The 21088-nt window shown below is 37.6% G+C and overlaps 1 protein-coding gene and 3 non-coding genes across 4 annotated transcripts; 2 read left to right on the forward strand and 2 right to left on the reverse strand.

Annotated features, from left to right (window-relative positions):
• The first annotated feature begins 3749 nt into the window (after positions 1 to 3749).
• trnaf-gaa (transfer RNA phenylalanine (anticodon GAA)) lies at positions 3750 to 3822 on the forward strand. Its single transcript has one exon. It is a non-coding gene; the product is annotated as a tRNA-Phe (tRNA).
• A 2166-nt stretch (positions 3823 to 5988) lies between these two features.
• On the reverse strand, positions 5989 to 11201 carry ebp (EBP cholestenol delta-isomerase). Its single transcript, NM_001002328.1, has 5 exons — positions 11096 to 11201; positions 10674 to 10980; positions 7399 to 7435; positions 7188 to 7318; positions 5989 to 6772 (listed from the first exon to the last, which is right to left on the reverse strand). Exons 2-5 carry the CDS (start codon positions 10978 to 10980, stop codon positions 6549 to 6551), a joined length of 699 nt encoding a protein of 232 aa, NP_001002328.1. The 5' UTR covers positions 11096 to 11201; the 3' UTR covers positions 5989 to 6548.
• Positions 11202 to 11551: 350 nt separating this feature from the next.
• On the reverse strand, positions 11552 to 11623 carry trnah-gug (transfer RNA histidin (anticodon GUG)). Its single transcript has one exon. It is a non-coding gene; the product is annotated as a tRNA-His (tRNA).
• Positions 11624 to 11991: 368 nt separating this feature from the next.
• On the forward strand, positions 11992 to 12063 carry trnae-uuc (transfer RNA glutamic acid (anticodon UUC)). Its single transcript has one exon. It is a non-coding gene; the product is annotated as a tRNA-Glu (tRNA).
• The last annotated feature ends 9025 nt before the right edge of the window (positions 12064 to 21088 follow it).

Below are 21088 nucleotides of genomic sequence, written 5' to 3' on the forward strand. Positions count from 1 at the left end.
CTAGCCAAAATAAAACAAATAAGACTTTTTCCAGAAGAAAAAATATTATCAGATATACTATCCTATACTATATAATATATCCTTGCTCTGTTAAACATAATTTGGGAAATCTTTAAAAAAGAGGAAAATATTTGAAGGGGGGCTAATAATTCTGACCTTAACTGTATATTTATGTTGTTGGTGCAAATTTTCACTTCAAAGAAAAAAAATCACAGTTTTATTAAAGTTGTGATCAACAGGAAACTTGCAGCATCTCATTTCTCAAATGCATTTGTGTTCTCGCAGTTCCAGTTTGCTCTTCCAAGGTAACCTGCAAGACCGACCAGTCACCACAAGAACACAAATCCATGAACAGACACAGCCACCATGGCCTTTGCTTCATTGCCTGCCCCATTATTTGCCTGATTTATTTTGGAAATTGGATCACGAAAATGGGACGCACAGTGGCGCAGTAGGTATTGCTGTTGACTCACAGCAAGTAGGTTGCTGGTTCGAGCCTTGGCTATGTAAGTTGGCGTTTCTGTTTGGAATTTGCATTTTCTCCCTCCGGGTGCTTCGGTTTTCCCCACAGACCAAAGACATGTGGTACAGGTGAATTGGGTTGGCTAAACTGTCCATAAGGAATGAATGTGAATGAGTGTGTATGGATATTTCCCAGAGATGGGTTGCAGCTGGAAGGGTTTATGCTGGATAAGTTGGCGGTTCATTCAGCTGTGGCGACCCCAGATTAATAAAGGGACTAAGACGAAAGAAAATGAATGAATGGACCGCGAAAATTAAATAAAATAACGTTATTCTTCAGGCGTAGAAAAACTGAGAAGAAAAATGACAAAAGATAAGCTCGAAATCATTTTAGCATCGCTTTTAAGTGCTAATGATGATGGCAATCTAATAGCACATTTACCGAAAATAGGCAAATACAGATTAATACACGTTGTCTACTTATATAAAATATCTTATTTTTTCCTGAATTTACAGACCTGTTTTTTGGTCTAAAATGCATTTTACTGAAATGCAATAGTACTTAAATGTCTTTCGCTGACATATTTTGTACATTGGTAATATATATTTTTTCCTGAGACATGTTTATAAAAGGGTGGTGCAATAGGTAGTGCTGTCGCCTCACAGCAAGAAGGTTGCTGGTTCGAGCCTCGGCTGGGTCAGTATGGCGTTTCTGTGTGGAGTTTGCATGTTCTCCCTGTGTCTCCGGGTGCTCCGCTTTCTCCCACAGTCCAAAGACATGCGGTACAGTTGAATTGGGTAGGCTAAATTGTCCGGGAGATGGGTTGCAGCTGGAAGGGCATCAGCTGTGTAAAACATATGCTGGATAATTTGGCGGTTCATTCCACTGTGGCGACCCCAGATTAATAAAGGGACTAAGCTGAAAAGAATGAATGTTTATAAAAGTTATGTCTTAATTGAATTAAGGAACAGGGAAAGAGACTGAAGGGTATAATAAAGTGTATGTCTGGGTATTAACATTAACCCAGTATTTGTTGCTTCCCTTTTTCTTATATTTTTTTATATTAATATTTTTCTTATTTAATTTATATTTTTTGCTTATTGATTTTATTATTTATGGATCAATTTTAGCATTAATGTTAATTGTTTTGTTGTTGTTTTATTTTCGTTTTCAATGAGTTATTATAGTTTTTAATGAGTTAAGGATGTATCTTTTATTACGAAGTACTGCATTTCAAGAGTTCCCCCTCAAACCCTGCAGGGCACCGGACCTCCAGGAATGAGATTGGTGATCCCTGATTTAGAGCAAGGTAGGGCCCCAAAATTATTCAGCTTATAGTCCCCAAATGTACAGGGCCGGCCCTGCATCCCACATAGCAAACAGACTTGGCCCAAATGTGGCCTAATTATCCCACATAGCAAATGGACTTGGCCCAAATGTGGCCTCATTATGGCACTGCTACCGTGTTGCCGGCACTGGCATGCATAATATTGGGGCACGGGTACATATACTAATATGTACACTTTATTTAATTAAAGTAATTTCCTGATTTTAGGGCATTTTTTTGCTTTGAAATTAATTAAAAAATGTCTGTAATAAAATCTAATCAATTTTATTATAAGAATTTACCTGTTATTTTTGAATAATTTCAAAAAGAGAAAATATTAATTAAATGCAACGTGATATTATTATAAGAATTTAGCTGTTATTTTTGAATAATTTCAGAAAGAGAAAATAATTAAATCCAACGTGATTAAAATGAGCATTTTCAGATTAGCCAGGGTCACACAAGTCGCCGAGGACCAGCTGCCCTCGCCGGGGACACGAGTGATGAGCGCCCGTCATGACCTGGAGGTAGACATGTCAGCAATTTTCAAAGGACATTTATAAATACGCACAATCTTTAGAAATAAACAGCGGATTTGAGTTTTAAACAACTACATTCTCGCGTGAACAACCGTTAAAACTTTATTTCATGGTACGTATTTGATTATTGTATTGGTTCTGTTCAGTGTGAGATTGAATCGGATTGAACCGTCTTTGTATTGAACTGTTTGTTGGGAGATCGGAAATCTTTTTATCGCACGTGTTCAAAAGCTTATAGTCATCAACATGTAATTAGTGTATAGTGTAAATGCGTGTGGCTGAGTTATAGCGAAATGCTAATCAATCGTGTTGGTAATTACACAAAAATGCAATTGGTTTCGGGTGGGATCCGACTCTTACAAATCACTTAAGTGAGCCGATTCCTAGAACCGAACCGAGTCACTCGACTCAAACAACGCCTACTCGCTTCAACGCGGAGATGTCGTGGTCTCATCCAAACGGATTTATCGGTAAGTGTTGAAATGTCCAACTTTGTTAATTAAATAATTGTTATATATTTCTGTATAGCATGTAATTCACCAAGTAACTTTAGCTTATTTTGTCTATTTATAAACGAAGTTACCAAATCACTTTATTGTCACATCATCGGCAGTAGACAGCGCTTAAAGTCCAGCATCTTCACGTAGTAACTGTCTTGACTAGTGCCGTTGGGCGACATTGGTCCTGGGAGCACTGTACCAATGTGGCGGCGCTATTGACGCATGCTCAGGGTCTGTATGCGATATCTAGGGTTTATATCTATGAAAGCCTAGTAGGTGGCACAAATGGAGACAAACTATATTACTTATAATGGGAGAACAATAGATGTAGAGCATTTTGTAGCATCCCTAATTTGTTTTCATACCTAAACGGACGATAAAGTACACGCAAATGTTGTCACTCTATATGTTGATTGCTTGTGACCATTTTTAGCATATAGAAGTATATAGAATAAGTGTATTCTATATACTTCTATATGCTAAAATTGGTCAGATAGTAATCGGCCCGAGCTCGAGATATAAGGGTTTTGTTGAGGAAAAGGATAAAGTTAAACATTTGTCTTTAATTCAACAGATAACGTGAAGCTTTATGACAAAACAATGACAATAACAAGTCAAAGCCCTTGGTAGATGAGGAAATTTCCTGCCATCAGCCCAGTTTGCTTAAATAAATGCTGTGGTGTCTTTAAGAATGTACGTTAAGCATTGAAAAGATCTACTTAAACAATTGACGCAGTTTTTAAACCAGATCTGTAAAAAGTCACACCCCTCAATGTGTGATGTCCTCTAATTAAAGGCTTCATTAAAATAGTGTGTACTTATGAATAATAAGATCGATGAGGGTTTTTGAGGAATAGTATAGTCCGCTAGCTTGTTCATGGAGACAATATTATGGCTTCTGTCCTGTAGGGGTCTTTGTAGCCGAAATAGCTCAGTTGGGAGAGCGTTAGACTGAAGATCTAAAGGTCCCTGGTTCGATCCCGGGTTTCGGCATTTTGGCTACGTTCGCATCTTAAGGCTTTAGTGCTTAAATCAGATTTTTTTCTCACATCTGATTTAAAAAAAAATTTTGCATGACATGACTGTTCACAGTCACACTGCTCTTATAAATGTGGCCAATATCAGATTTGCAGTGTGAACAGATCATGGTCCTAAACTGATCCGCTTGCGCAGAAGTACAGATACAGAGTGCACAAAATGTCTAATTATGCACACATAATAACGTTACTGTATGAAGTAAACACGTTGTCGGACCATGCTTATATGATCATTGCCCCTTTCAGACAACCATGGTGTATTTCATGAACTGTAAAGTTTTGTTCTGCTACTACTAATTTGTATTTCGGCATTTGAAATCTAAAATAAGTCACTTGTGATGGAAAACACTGATCACTTGTGATTTATAACAACCGCGGTGCGGGTATTGACCACCGGTGTAGCTGAACTCATCAAGGGTTCATGAGCAACCGCTGACAACTGTGAAGGTGGAGTTGGTTTATCTCTGTTTGCAGTTATTTCATTTTACTTCGGTATAAACAACAAGACACGTACAGAAGGGGTGCTCGAGCACCTGCCTTTTTTTTCTCTCTGAGAAAGTTCTCCCTCCTTTGCACACGGATCCCCTATCCGCAACACGAACGACGCTCTTCGCGATCAACCCGTGCCCCAATCGTTTACAAGCACCTCCAAAATCTTTTTCAATATGAACAACCAACTTCTTGGTGGTAAAGTAATCGGCCTGTGTGCCATTCTACTGTGCAGCTGAGGAGTCGATGATGTTTGCAGCACAGATTGAGGGCGCATGTAGCTCGAAGAGTATGTAAAAGTCACATGAAATCCGATATTACTGTACTTACACACTGAGGTCGCATCGCAAAACATCAGAGCTGTCTGATTTAGGATTATATATGTAAGTGGCACAGATCTGAGCTGAAAAGATCAGATTCCATGTGGTTTGGGCTGTTCACACTATCATTACCTGAGTCACATGTGGGCAAAAAAATCAGATTTGGGCCACATTTGGCTGCAGTGTGAATGTAGCCTTTGACACCAAACGCTTGCACATGAATTCTTTACTTTTATGATTTGTATTATTTTATTATCTTAACTTTTTGTTTATAACCGCAAATATGTCAATGTTATCATGATTTTTATATATATATATATATATATATATATATATATATATATATATATATATATATATATATATATATATATAATGCATATAAAATAGACATGTAAATATGTAGGACTATGTGCTAAAATACACATTATTTAGTGGTGTTTTTCATGCAAATACACATTTAAAATTTGATAGCATTTTCCAAATGGAAACACACTCTGCTATCTATGTATATGCACCAGACAGTTTCATATTAGGAATTTTGGTTATAATTAATTTAGTCACATTAACTACTATGTACTTACATCAAAATAAGCATAATGTACTTATTTTGTTCATCATAAATGTTTTAAATGATCCCACACTAAGCAATACTAATTACCACTCCTTGTATTGTAATAAATATTTGTATGTTTTTAAATGGTGATGTAAATGTATAATTATGATTGCATTATGTTTTATTGTATTTTGTGATTTGTTATGTTTTGGGATATGGACCTAAGAGTATGAAATAAAAGGAATAATAACATTGTAATGTATAAGACTTAAGGGGCTATTAAGATGTGATACAGGTAGAATTTGGGTCAGGTTTAGTAATATAGAGAGGTTTAAGGGTGAGTTAAGGTGTAAGTGATGGGTCAATTACAAATGTAAATACAGAAATTAAATAAAGATGTAACTATTTGCAAATAATTTAAAAGTATAATCAAAACGCATGTACATGTAATAAGTGCAAAGTACCAATTGATTAATTTAAATGTAGCCACATAGTTAATGTGACTTAATAAAGTGTTACTAGAATTTCTTATAAAATCTAACAAAATAACACAAACGTTTACTTGTGAATGCGCCACAAATCTTTTTGCACTACTTTGAAAATCGAATGTATATTTATTTAAATGCTCGACAGCTGTACTACTCACATTTTATCTTTTTCTAGTTTTGGCCTTTTCTAAAGCTGCTTTGGAACAATAATCATTGTGAAAAATTCTATAAACTTGAATTCAATTAAGAGAACAGTCAGACAACATTGATATAAAAGGATGGAGAATTATTTAAGAACATTTCAGACATAAACAGCATACATATTCATTTGCAATGAAAAACAACAACAAGAAAGGCACCAGAGAGTAGAGAACTGATATAGTGCACAGAGGCATACAAAACAGGTAAATATGAAGCAACCCTGCTGGAGTACTATCCACCTAAATGTTCATGTTAGAGCATGTAAGATTGATTTCTAGCTGTACAAAACAGAAACCGGCTTGCTGTGCAGCTTGACTAGTATTTTCTTATATATTTTATTTATATATATGTTTCTTATATTATTTAAAATTCTACAGATAAACACACTGGTTTGTAGTGCATTCAGTTTCACTGTTTACTTAGTAATTTCCCCACAGCTGCAAATGAATTGGAACTCTTATACATTCACTTCTGCATTGCAAAATAATGTGGATTCAGCACATTTAATTAAAATTCATATCTGTAATATGACCCACTTTAGCCTTTTTCATTTTCGTCCACCAGCACACCATAATATAAATTGACATTAGGATTTTCACACACAAGTATTGTTCACAGTATTTCTGCTCTAGCTTCTTTTAGACTTCTCTTTCAGTGTCGATTTATCAAACATGGACTGACAGGAAGACAGCTGAAGCCATGAGTCCACGATAAGAATGAAAGGGATGACGATCCACAAAACGTTCATGAACACAAAGTAGAACCAGAAGTAGATGGGATGACCATATTCGCTGTGAATATATCCATCTCTGTGCTCAGTGAAGAAGTAGAGGACTGCACCGTACAGCTGACCTGTAAGTAATGTTGGACGTTAGACTGAATTTGTGCACTTGAACACTGGCTGCATCTGAAAATGCATACTTACCTACTGAATAGTGTGCAAAAACACAGCATGTGATATAAGATTATTTTTGAAGGCAGCAGGGAAGGATTTGATTTGTGAATGACAGTGATGTAACTTACAGTATGTCGTATGATAAATACAACAGCAAATGAAGTACTCCTGTGTTACATTCCTAATATACACATTCCAATAAGATTATATTGTCACCCTTATGTAACATATATTTTTAGTGGTTGTGGAGTAATGACTTCAAAACCAGTGCCTTCTTGATAGTACTCAGTTTCGGAAGCAACCCCTTATGATGAGGTATGATGTGGAAAAGTCACTGTAGATAAAATATGTATTATGCAATAGATATCTTACCCAATGATACGATGAGCTGCAGCACAAATCTGTAGGGGCGATTATACAGAAAGGCCAGAACAGTCCATACGCTGAAGGGACCCCACATGTATGCGGTTACTGTCTCCATGCTGACGGTGAAATTATCCGCTCTAGAGAAGAAAAATACAATTGAGGTATAATACAATGCATAGATGCAGTACTTAAACATGTAAGCTTGTGTTTTACTTACATCGCATATCTGCTGTCTCCTTTGGAATATTCTTTCCCTGAAGAAAAAAAAAATTGGTATTCAGATATATGAAAATTGGTGTGTTCGATGGGCTATATGCACAGCTAGTGTGTTTTTTTTTTTAGCCAATGATGAACTTCTGGTGAATAGTTTATGTGACTGTTTCAATTTCATAAGGTTTCTTTTACAGCATCGATGTTATATTTTAATTTAAGGGCCATGAACCCCCCCGTTTCAGCAGGGTGTTTTCACACCTCTAGTTTGGCAAAAAGTCAGGAAAGTGGGTGTGTCTAGCTCTGTTTGGTTGGGAGTGTCGGGGGAGGGAAAAGGGGAAGGATTTAAATAAAAATGTGAGTTTCCATTTGGGCACACCCTGATTTTCACTGAGGAAAAACAAACACGCACGCAGGGGAGACAGACAGTGACTGTCTAACGGCAGTGGAATGTTTGATACCGCACATCGTATAAGAGAAAAAAAAAACTCTGCCTTTCTCGGTAACTGTGATGCACTCGGTAGGTCAGAAAGCCGTGTGTGTGTGTAGACTATCCTGTCACAAAATGCGGCGAAAATTAAACACGGCGGTCGGTAATAGTTTGCTTGCAGTGTTTACGTTTACACTCTGAGAGCAGCATTTACAGCAGATCTTTCAGTCCATAATATTGTAGTAGAGCTGCGTCTTTTTTTAAAGGAGATGAGCAGCAAATCCGGATTTCACAATTTCCAGATGCGAAAAGCTCTAGAGTAAGAAAAAGTTCTGTCCAAACGCATTTCTGCTGCGTGCACTGATCCACACATGAGTCCAGTTGTGCTCTCATAGCTGGAAAATGAAAACAAAACCTTTGTTGCAGCACACTATAAAAGCAACACTGGCGACCCGAATCTCTAAACAATTCATATTCATTTCCCACTTCTTGTGGCAACTCAATGTGTCGTCTCTCTGCCGTCTGAACACTGTTTCAGGTACAAACAGTCTTCGAAGCTAGCATATTAATGAAGTTGCACGCATACAAAATACAGCGCTGATTGGTTTGAACCAAGTCTTACACATGAATGAATGCAGCACACTCAGAGATGTAATATGGTACTCCCAGGTACAGACGTCCAGTCTACATGCTGAAATACACGATAAGATCTCATGGCTGTGACGCAGCTTCAAAAATTAGTTTTAAACTGGAAGTATGAATTTGCTCGAAATAATGCAAAAACAACCAATTTTCACTTTTTAGTACTTTATATCATATCTCAGCCAGGCAGTGTAGATCACCGTGTTTTTTTAAAGCAATCAGATCTTAAACATGATGATTTTGTAGGGAATGACAATTCACCAGAAGCCTTGGGGCTGGCTGACTGAAATTAATAGTCCATGTGCATATACCCCATTGACAATGGAAAGAGCTTTGCTTTAAAAGTTGAATGCATATGAATGGCATCTAAATGTAATAACTATGAGGAACTAGAATTCAGAAAGTCGTGTTATCTTTGGGATTTTTACAGAAAAAAAATATTGTTCATCTAAAAAGTCAAAATGTCAAAGGGTTCAGTTGTTAATTACTCACACTTTTGTCATTCCAATTCTGAGATCCTTCATCTTTGAAACACAAATTATGTTTTAAGTAGAGATGTTCTGATCAGGATTTTTGCAGCCAATACCGGGTACTGATTCTGATGCTTCAAGCTTTATAATGCATTAAGCACACTTTCCCTCTAAGTATGAGACTGAAGTGGAGATCCCTCCTTAGCCAAGATAATAAATTAAGGATGTTGCATATAATCCCTTAAACACGTCTCTTATGGCCATTTAGATGTGAACATGTCATGGTCATAAGCAGATTTACAGAAAATAATAGATAAAACATAAAAGAATTGGTAAGAAAAATTACAATTTGGAAACAATGTAAAATGATGGAGGAAGAATTCAACAGGTCTCAATGAAGAAAAGGTTTGGAGCGCATATTTGATGCATAAGAAGTTAATGCTCACAAATAACTCCACTACTTCTTTACTAAAAGGAAATAAGCATATGCACCACTGTTCATTGCAGCAAGTATATTTTTTAATTGTACAAATGACATTAAAATACCATCATCAAAACAATGCTCTAAATGTGTAATTCTTTTATCTGCCCAAATTTTTACATTTTTGTTTTTATAGCACATTGGAAGCAATCTGTCCCCCCATAAAGGTGTTTTGGGAGAGAGAAATGCCTCTTGTCCCAGCATCAACTGAACTTTGTTCCAGATTTGAACTGAGTGGATAATCATAGGGTTATTGGTTCTAGTTTTTATCAATTTTTCATCCTATGCATATAGTATATTAGTGTCCTCTTTCATCTCAAATGTCTCCATATTAAGCCATGACGGGTAAGGAGACATTCAAAGTCTATAAAAAAAAAGATAAATATTGTCAAAACATTCCATGTGACTTCGAAATCAAACAGTTCAGCTGTAATCATACAAAACCCCAAGAACACTTTTGTGTGCCAAAAAAACTGTAAAAACAACTTCAGATCAGGGTGTGCGTTTACAATAGGTAATCTATATAGTAGGTATTTAACTAGCATCCTGGCGACCTGATGAAGAGATAACACAAGCCAACAGTCATTTTCATGGTTTTTTGACATACAAAAGTTTTCTTGGAGCTTCATATGATTACAGTTAAACTACTGAAGTCATGAAATTTATGAGGGAGCTCACCGATTTAATCTAAAACATCCTCATTTGTGTTCTAAAGATAAATGACGGTCTCTGGATTTTGGAATGACATGAAGGTGAATAATTACTAGCAGAAATTTCATTTTTGGGAGACCTAACACAGTTTTGTTAGGACTTTTTAAATTTACAGCACATACAAAAAATTATTTTGTAGGAGCACAAAATATTGTTTTTGCTGAAAAGTGCACAGGAGAATCTCCATCTTGTGCCAAAAAATTGACCTGAATGCACCAGACTTCATTGCAAAATTCCAGAATTTCTCTGGAGGACTTGTCGAGTGCATAGTGTTTACATTTTGTGTACTATGCATTATAACATTCATTAATTTTCTTTTCGGCTTAGTCCCTTATTAGTCAGGGGTCGCCACAACGTAATGAACTGCCAACTTATCCAGCATATGTTTTATGCAGCGAATGCCCTTCCGGCTGCAACCCAGCACTGGGAAACACATTATAACATTTATAACAGAAAAAGATTCAAGCTGGACATTAAGGGGAAAGTGTCTAACTACTATCTCGAATCACACTAAAGATAAACCGAATCAGACTTTGAACCCCACTTACACAGCTGAGAAAGGAAACTCTGGTCTTCAGGAATGATAGCGTAGTATAAGGAGAACCATCCCTCAATGACCCCATGGATGAAGCCGCACACAGTGAACCAGCACAGAGCTAACCTTCTTGCTGCACTGAGCCTGCTTCCAGACACCTTACAGCCAGTCAGGGACCAGGTGGCAAACAGCAGAATCCCGGACACAGAGAAGAGAAACACGAGGATCTCTGACATCGAGCGGTCATTGGCCACATAGTTGGGAATGGACAGGTTGCGTGGCCAATACGGATGATTTACAGCTTCTGCCTCCATTGGCATCTGTTGTATGAAAGAAAGCACGTTAATGATACAACAAATAGCTGTTAATTTAAAGTTATGATGCACCAGATGACGTGAAAGTAACATGCTATTGACTTAATACGCATGTACGTACCTTTTGATAATTAGTGAAATATAATTATTCCCTTATATCGATGAATGGTCTTGTAAGGTGCATGCAGCTGTCCTGCTGGAGCTGGATATCGCAACACTGAGCAAAGTTAACATCTGCTCTGTGAATTAGCGTTATGAAATAGTAGAAACATCGCGCCACCGAGTCACATCAAACTGTAAGCTCACGTGACGCGCGCTAGCCAATCACTGTTTGTGTCATAGGGAGGAACAGCACCTCGTGAAGTTTACTCGGCTCGCGATTGGACGATCTGCTCGGAACACATTCATGTCGTCATATGTGATTGCGAAGTGCGCATATGCTCGTAAAATATATTCGTTAAATAAATGTGTTGTCACTAAAACCAGTTTCTTTAGCATGACTGAGGTACAACGAAATCAAACAGTATTCTAAGAAAGGAAAAAGTCACACTCCTGTGCCGTGATAGGGACTCATCCCTGCCGTGACCCGGATTCGAACCGGGGTTGCTGCGGCCACAACGCAGAGTACTAACCACTATACGATCACGGCGAGCTACCGGAGGTGGTGATAGTGGCTGGCAGAATTTAGCTTTCATACTTCCCTACACCATAGCTGTCCGCCAGTTTACTTGTGTTATATTTATACAAACTGTATTTTGGTAACAAATAATATGGCAGCTTTTGTACTTTGCTATTAATGTGAAGTAAAAATTGATGATTTATTATTATTAAAGGTGAAAAATGAAAGTCATTTAAATTACTATGTTTAAGCTTTAATATAAACTTTTTACGTGTGTTGCGCTGCTACGATATGAAAAGAAGTGCCGAAAATTAGGATAACCATTAAAAAACATTTATATTTGGCTGGACGGAAGATGTAGTCGTTTATATACTGTGCTCTCGAAACATGCGTATACCTCCCATATGGTCTAGCGGTTAGGATTCCTGGTTTTCACCCAGGCGGCCCGGGTTCGACTCCCGGTATGGGAAGCAATATTTTAGCTTTTTTTACATTTGCTAGATATGTGTAATGTTGCAGACCGTTATCATTTTAAATGTATACATGTATGTATAAATGTAAATGTATGTTTAAATATTAAATTAAATTATTTTTAATTGTGATTTGTAAAATTTGAATGTTTTTTCGGTTTATTTTTATAAATATAAGTTTTATGAGTATACAATTATATAATATAATTACACATATTATAAATTCTTTTAATATTTCTATATAGCTTTATTTAGTTAGTTTTAGTCTTTATTTATATATGTGTAGGTCTATATTTTTAATATAATATAGTTTTTTAAATTTTTTGTAATTTTATCATTAAATAACATAGCTAACTTTTTAAAATATATATATTTAATTTTTTTTACATTTAATTTTTATTTTGTATAATACATTTTTTTAGTTGTCACTTTTAACAGGTAATATTTCATCTAGTACTTATATTTTAATGATAGTTTTTATTTCTGTCAGTAACATGGATAACGCCTCCATAACTGTGAGATGTCAAAATTTTTCTCACAGTATACTGGACCAGCTGATTTGAATGTTATCAATTGAATGGGCGTTATCAGTGGTTATCAGCTAATAGATATGGGCTATTAGGTGACTTCTGCACCTACTGGTAGGCTCAGAAGGCTGTTATCATCCATCCACATGGTTAATCTGCTATAGATCACAAACGGCTGCAGCCGGAAGTTAACAAGAATGATTTATATTACTTATTAAATTTCCCATTAATTATATTTCATTAATGCCTACCCCTACCTTAACCGTCACAGTAATGTAAAAACAGATCTGGAGTCTTCTCTATTAGTATAGCTGATTAACAATGTGAATGGATGATAACCGCGTTCTGAGTGACATTTACTGCGCAGAAGGCCCATTTCTATCAGCTGATAACCACTGATAAAGCTGATTAAAGCAGCTGACAGGACATGGTCAAACGACATTATTGGACCACACTAACCAGCCAAATGTGGGTCCCAAATGTGACATGGCACTAGACTTTTAGGTATTTTAGAGATGTGTAATAAATGAATGTATGATGTGGTTTTATGTGTCTTTGGCAGCGAGAAGAGGCTGAATCCAAAGCCTAAGAGGAAGCAGAGAAACAGAGGATCAAACAAGAGAAACACTTCCAGAAGGAGGAGCTGGAACGCTTGGAAAGAAAGAAGGTAAAATAAAAGTCCACCAATCAAGCTAAACACAGCATCACGCTCGCTCATTCACACACACACATACGCGTGCTCGCTCGCTCGGGAGCGATATTGTTAGACCGCCCGCTCCCGTTCAAATTACACCAGTTACCGACCACTCCCATGCTTTATTCGGAAATGTATTCTTACGCCTTAAGAAATCTGGTACAGCCGCGGGAATGCAGACCTCTAATCTGTGGTGGCTCAGTGGTTAGCACTGTCGCCTCAAAGAAAGAAGGTCGCTGGTTTGAGTCCCGGCTGGGTCAGTTGGTCATTTCTGTGTGGAGTTTGCATGTTCTTAGTGTGTGTGAATGAGTGTCTTATGGATGTTTCCCAGTACTGCTTTGCAGCTGGAAGGGCATTCGCTGTGTAAAACATATGCTGGATAAGTTGGTGGTTCATTCTGCTGTGGTGACCCCTGATAAATAAATGGACTAAACTGAAGGAAAATGAATGAATGAATTTGAAAAAATTGTTAAATATAGCACTTGGGAAATATTTTTAAACGATTTCAATTTCACAAGAGGGCTCAAAATTTTGTCTTCAATTGTATTTGAGATTTTAGTTCAGTACTGTCGGTTTAACGTTTGTGTTTATATTTTTAGCGTCTGGAAGAAATCATGAAGAGGACTCATAAGAGTGATGCAGGAGCACAGGTGAGGGAGAAAACTCCAACTCAAGTGAATGGCAGAGTCACTGACAGCAGTAAGAAATACATGTATAGAACTGAGAATTTATAAAAATCACTCTTTCTTTTATTTAAATCATGTAAGTAGAGTTCAATAAAAGAAATACAATGTTGTTTTTCTCTCGTATTGCAGTAATACAGAAAAATCTGTCAGAAGCTCTTCATAGTGGTGTGACAAACCAATCACCAATGAGGTAATCGAGACGCTGCATGAATTGAAATTGAAATGAAGCTGCATGAAATATTGTTTGCTTATTTTCCCGCATGTGTGTTTTCCTCAGCTCTGTGTCCTGGGATACAGCACCAGTCAGCACCAGCTCCGCCCACTAAGCATCATAATGGACTGTCCTCCAATGGAGACGCAGCAGACTTTGAGGAGATAATCAAGCTGTCCAATCACAGTGGGAACAGTGGAATCATGGCCTTCGAGGTAGGAGAACCGTTTATGATGAAGGCGGGGCCTATGAAGCCTCAACATGTGGCAGGTAGAATCAAGATTTTGTTAGATTACAAACAGTTGAAACCAGAAGTTTACATACACTGTATAAAAAGGCACATCACCAAAAAAGTCAGATGTTAATGAGACTAAACTTATTTTTTTAGGTAAGTTAGGATTTTCAAATGTGTTTCTGTTCTGTTTAATAGCAGAATAATGAGAGATATTTGTTGAGAAATTGTTATAACTTTTCTTGAAAGTCAAGTTTACATACAATCAGATTATTATGTCTCTGAAAAAGCTCAGATGACGGTGTCTAGGTTTTGGAAGTTTCTGATTGGCTAATTGATAACATTTGAGTTAATAAGAGGCACAAAAAGACTTTTGGAGACATGTCCTGTGGTCTGATGGAACTAAGTCTGAACTGTTTGGCCATAATGACCAGTGTTACATTTGGAGAACAAAGGGGAAAGCTTACAAGCCTAGGAACACCAACTGTGAAGTATTGGGGCTGCAGCATCATGTTGTGAGGCTGTTTTGCTGCAGAAGGAACTGGTCCACTTCATAGCATAGTTGGCATCATGAAGAAAGAACATTATGAAAAAATACTGAAGCAATATCTCAAGTCATCAGCCAGGAAATAAAAACTTGGCCACAAATGGGTCTTCCAAACAGACCATGACCCTAAGCATACTACCAAATTAGTTAAAATGTGCTTTAAGGACAACAGAGTGAATATTTTGGAGTGGCCATCACAAAGCCCTGATGTCAATCCTATAGAAAATTTGTGGGCAGAGTTGAAAAAGCTTGTGCGAGCAAGACAGCCTACAAATCTGACTCAGTTACACCAATTCTGTCTGGAGGAATGGGCCTAAATTCCTTCAAACTATTGTGAGAAGCTTGTGGAAGGATACCCAAAACATTTGACCAAAGTCAATACAGTTATACAGTTATACATATAAGTATATATAAGATATATAAGTTATACAGTTTAAAAGCAAAGCAAAAAAATACCAAGGAAATGTGTGTAAACTGTTGACTGTCTAGAAATTAATAAAAAATTCTCCAAAAGAAATCTCTCATTATTCTGGCATTTAGCAAATGTAAATCATTTAGGTAATCCTAACAGACCTAAAATAGTAAACATTTAGTATGATTTACCATCAGATATTTTTTAAAGGGTTATGTTTTTTGTTTTTTTTTAAGTGTATGTAAACTTCTGGTTTTAACCTTATGTTAGATCATATATGGATCAAATCTTGTCATCAGTGGAGTTGCTTTTCAGTGTTTCGTCTTTCAGCAGTGACATTTACATTACACTGAACTGAACTAAACTGAACCTAAAATAAAATGTTGAAAATAATGTATAAAGGATGATTAAGAGAGTCTCCAAGCTGTTTTCCATGCATGAAGCTGATGATATCTGCAGTTTGACTTTGGGACAGTGTGAATGACTGAAAAAAAGCAGCCTTGGCATTCTGCAAAGCGTCTCTATTTTCAGTTTCATAATACCAGCCATGGATGTTGTTGGCAAGCTTTTAATAGTTCAATACAGCCACAGCCATGTCACCCTGCACCCCAAGACCGGTTACTCACTGAAGCTAAGCAGGGCTGAGCCTGGTCAGTACCTGGAAGGGAGACCACTAGGGAACACTAGGTTGCTGTTGGAAGTGGTGTTAGTGAGGCCAGCAGGGCCTGCTCAACCTGTGGTCTGTGTGAGTCCTAATGCCCCAGTAAAAGTGAAAGGGATGCTAGACTGTCAGTGGGCGCCGTCTTTCGGATGAGATGTTAAACCGAGGTCCTGACTCTCTGTGGTCATTAAAAATCCCATGGCACTTCTCGTGAAAGAGCAGGGGTGTAACCCCGGTGTCCTGGCCAAAGTCCCTCTATTGGCCCTTACGATCATGGCCTCCCAATCATCGCCTTTGGCTTGATCACTGTCTCTCCACTCCACCAATAGCTGGTGTGTGGTAAGCGCACTGGCGCCGTTGTCCTGTGGCAGCCGTCGCATCATCCAAGTGGATGCTGCACACTGGTGGTGGTGTGGAGAGACCCCCCTCATGATTGTAAAGTGCTTTGGGTGTATGGCCATACACAATAAATGCGCTTTATAAATACACATTACATTACATTACAATAAATCATCTTCCCATGTGTGTTTCTGCTGTTTTCCTGCAGAGGTGCTGTGAGAGATGAGATATCAGAGTCTTCTGGACATAATGAGAAGAAGAGAAGCCTTGCTCTACCACTGCTTCCACCCTGACGTGTGCCAAACCAACAAAAACAGACTGCTTTAACTTTAGAAACACTGCCGAGCCGGATGCGCTCTGGAGAAAGTGCCAGAAGACGACCTTAAAGAGACACTTATATACAACGTTTGCAAAAAGTCTCCGTCTATTTCAGTGTGTGTGTCATGGTGCAGCATTTGTTGAGTTTCTTTAACAAGTCACCTGGGGCCTCATGTATCAATGCTGCGTACGCACAAAAACTTTGCGTACGCCAGATTTCACGCTCAGAATCGCTCACGTTTGGATTTACTAACAATGAACTGAACGTGGGAATGTGCGCAGGTTCACGGCAGCTTTCTGGCTGGCGTACGCACATTTTTGTGCGTGTCTGTTTTATTTCCATTGGCGACTCCTAGAGGCAGTTGTGTTAAATTCCTCTCTACAAAGTGTCTGAGCCTTGCAATGGCAGCTGTATGAGACGGGTTCATCTAGCAGGTAAATAAGGTTTCCATACCATACATTTGACCAGCTAAACATTAAAGCACAATTTGCAGTGGTCGCCTGTTTTCCCAATGTAATCTGAGCTATCTACTGCACGCACATTGCTATAAAGACACTATCTGAAGATGAATTTGCATGCGTGAATCAGAAACATTTCCATTCAATAAATGTGCAAATAAAATATGATGCTTATTGATATGAACTTATTGATGATTGCTACTTGTCTTTCTCGTGATAAATAGTGGGCAAAATCTGATATGTAGCGGGAAATAAAGAAGAAAGAGTTCATCAGACGCTAGATTTGAGCCGAGTTTATGCTCGAACGTGTCAATACATGATCACGTGCATCTTACGAGGTGCGCCACTAAGACTGCTAAGGGTTCTGCAACATTTTACAGATATAAACCACACTATTTCTATTTATAATGCATTCAGTGCGATGTTCAGACCCAACTGTGTTAACCGCATCAGCTAAACTCTCCCACTCTATTTTTTTTCTTTTGTTGTTAATTCCGGAGAACAAACTTGCAAAACATCGGTCTGCAAAACACCGGTCTCCGGTCTGCCTCCGAAAGCAGCACCTCCATTTCACATTCTGTTCAAAGTTTCTCTTTTTGCTTGATTTTGCCATTGCTTTTTCGTTGGGTTTTCCATTAGCATAGTCATTAGCATATTCATACGGGGGAGGAGGCAGGGAGGGGTTTTGTGCTCGTGCATGTTGCGCTCAGTTTCACGTTCATTCAGATGTACAAAAGAATATGCGTGAGATTCAGCGTACGCAGTGTTTCATACATCTGAATTTTTTTCTGCGTACGCACATTTACAGCTTTGTGCGTACGCAATGTTTTAGTAAGATTTCCACGCAAGTCTTCGTACATGAGGCCCCTGGCGATTATGTGGTGCACCTTAAAAGAGTTGCTATATATTGAATTTTAGAAAAGACAACTTGGTTTATCTTTATGATATGAATTATTGTTGTTGCTCTTGTTATGATGTATTATTATCGTTCTTTTAAGTAGAGAAAAAAAGCAAACGTGTGTCTTGTGCTATTGCGTTATTTACGTGTGGCGCATCACAAGAGGCTGATATTCTGTATGTTAATGTATATTTGCCTGATTATGACAGACCAGTGGAATAAATCTTTATGAAAGGGACTGTTTGTCAGTGAGTGGAGTGTTTGCTGTAGTATAAACTAATCAAAATAATGTGATCTTCATTTTAGTCTGGCTATATCATGATGGTAGAACAGTGCTTTATAATAACAATAATAATTCATTACATTTCTATAGCGCTTTTCTTGGCACTCAAAGCGCTTTACACATAGGGGAAATCTTCTCATCTACTTTTTCTTTTAATGCAAGAAATATGAACAAAGAGACAAAGAGGGTTACATAAATAGAATTTCAGCAAATTAAACAAGTTTAAATGATTTACACTAAGTGTTTTAAATGCAGTGTAATTGTTAGAGTCTTTTAAAGAGTCCTTTCTGAAAATAAAAAAGTAAGAGTGTTTCTATGAAAATTTACATTTATGGATGTAAAATTTTGTTTAAAAAAAGCAATAAATCAATAATAAATGTAAAATGAGAAGGATCTACACTCAGAGAGTAACCAAAGAATACAATTTTTGGGGAAATACAGAAGTTTGGAAATAAGAATTTTTTTATGAAATTGGAAAAGTCAACCCAAAACACTTTACAGTAAGTACACTCCTAAAACAAAATGGTTTAAGATTTTATCATATTGAGTACAAAATAAGCATTTAGGGGAAATAGTGTTATTAAATTTAGCTAGTTTGGTATTTATTGGGTAGCAATCTCCTCATCTACTACCAGTGTAGCATCCACCTGGATGAAGCAACAGCAGCCATTTTCCACCAGACCGCACACCACAGAGAGAGAAGACAGAGTAATGAAGCCAATTATGATATGGGAAGGGTTAGGAGGCCATGATAAACCCGTAGTCTTTTTCGAAAGACATTCTGGAATTTTAGGGTATATGCTGAAGCATGCTAATAGGACTTTTAATTTGCCAGTAACCTGGGTTAAGTGCTTCCGGCTAACTGTATGCCAAAGGAAAAAATCTGCACGTTTTTAATGTCTGTTTTCTTTAAAAATAAGCGATCTCCACTGGCTGAGTTATATCCGATATGAAGTGTTTGTCTTGCAGAGTGTGCAGTGTCTGTCTGTGTAGTTTCTGTGTGGCCCAGATATAGAGATGCTGCTCAGTCTTTGTCATATGCAGCTTGGCTGGCAATGAAAAAGTTAGAAATGTATATACAGCAAAAATATAACACATAGAAGGAATAAGTAAAAAATAAATGTACTATAATGCTACATGCTTATGAAAAATATGACATATTTGAGCATAAGAAACCTGAATTGAATTTTGAACTTTTAAGCATTAACTTTGTCAACCAATACATTTATATTTTTTCTACAGTGGAAAAGAACTTGGTTTTTTAACTGCAGTTTCATGAAGTTACAGTCTGGAGATTTAAAACATTTAAGGGAATGATTTCAACAATAAAACTATATTGGTTTTCAGAAAAAGGACAGTAGAAAATGTACTTTTTGTCAGGGAGTGAGTACATCAGCAAATCTAAGTTGTAAAAAAGAATTTTACAATATTTTTCCAATCAAATACTTTACAATCTTAAATCCATAAGCACTAAGTTGATTCATGAAGATTTAAATGTAGTTCTACCCCCAAAACTAAAGTGTTACATTAAATTAATAAAATTATTTGAAGCTCAAGCAATGACAGTTGTAGAGTTACTTAAATATTTTTTCGTACTTACCTTTGTGAAAATGTTGAGAGCATAATTGGAGAAATGAAGATATATTTTGCATCTCAATGCAGCTGGCCAGAACACCCGATGCGTCTGTTACTGCTACAGTCTGTCAATACACTTTCTTCCGAGCGGGAAATTTAAAATATCTGTTGTCGTGATCATTTATTACCTTTTCGATCGTGTGATTTACTACTACAGCCCTTAACACAACAAGAATGTAACACTGTATTTACTCTGCGAAAGACGCTAAAGCCACATAACAGCTCACGTTAACTCGGATACAACATAAATGGCGGCTATGTCCCATAATGCAATTCGTTGTTTACAACGGTGAAGTCACCGAAAGTTTATAAGTATATGGGAACAACACTAGCTCGGCATATACCCAATTATATTCATCTGTCTCCATATTCTACTGCATCCCAGAATATTACACTGCACCAAAAATGTAATAAAAAAATATATATATATTTAATATATTTTTGTGTACGGCAGACGGCAATTCGCCGTGACACAGATTCCCGAGTCTGTGTGCTCCAATCAGGTGAGCCCTTGTCAGCGCTCGCCATGACAACGAGACAGCAGTGACGTGCCTTGTAAAAATTTGCATCTGGATTCCTATAAAGCTCGTGTGCTCTCTATCAGCGTTGTCAGTTCGCTCAGTGTTGCTGTTTGTACTTGACCAAGGTGAATTCAATACCGACGGTATGAGTGGAGCCACGCCAATCTCACGAAATCCGCTTCGTGAAGCTTCACTCGGGCCCGTCTGTGCTGTAGTTTCTTGCGGTTTGCGTACATAAATGCAATATCGCGAGGAACATTACGTGTTTGTTGCTCGAAATGTGCCGCAGAGCAACATTCAGTGAATACTGGCACGGCCTGGAGCCCGGTCTTCTTGTGCACTCCCTGGGGCGAGGTGGCCTTTGAGCCCTAGGCAGGGAACAAACAACCCCCGAGGACCCTCAGGGAAACATGGGGGCATGGGCATGGTAGTGGGGGGAAAAGTGGACCTGACTACCCAGGGCCCCGTCTAGGGAGAGGGCCCTTTGAAATTCCACCAATTTTTTATTATTATTATTTTTTTGTAGCCTACCTTGAATTAATTGGCCCCTCCAATTGATGTCAATGTCATTATATATTTCAAAATGGTTTAGTCCATAGTAA

This window comes from Danio rerio, chromosome 23 (genome assembly GCF_049306965.1).
Source record: "Danio rerio strain Tuebingen ecotype United States chromosome 23, GRCz12tu, whole genome shotgun sequence".
Taxonomy (NCBI): Eukaryota; Metazoa; Chordata; class Actinopteri; order Cypriniformes; family Danionidae; genus Danio; species Danio rerio.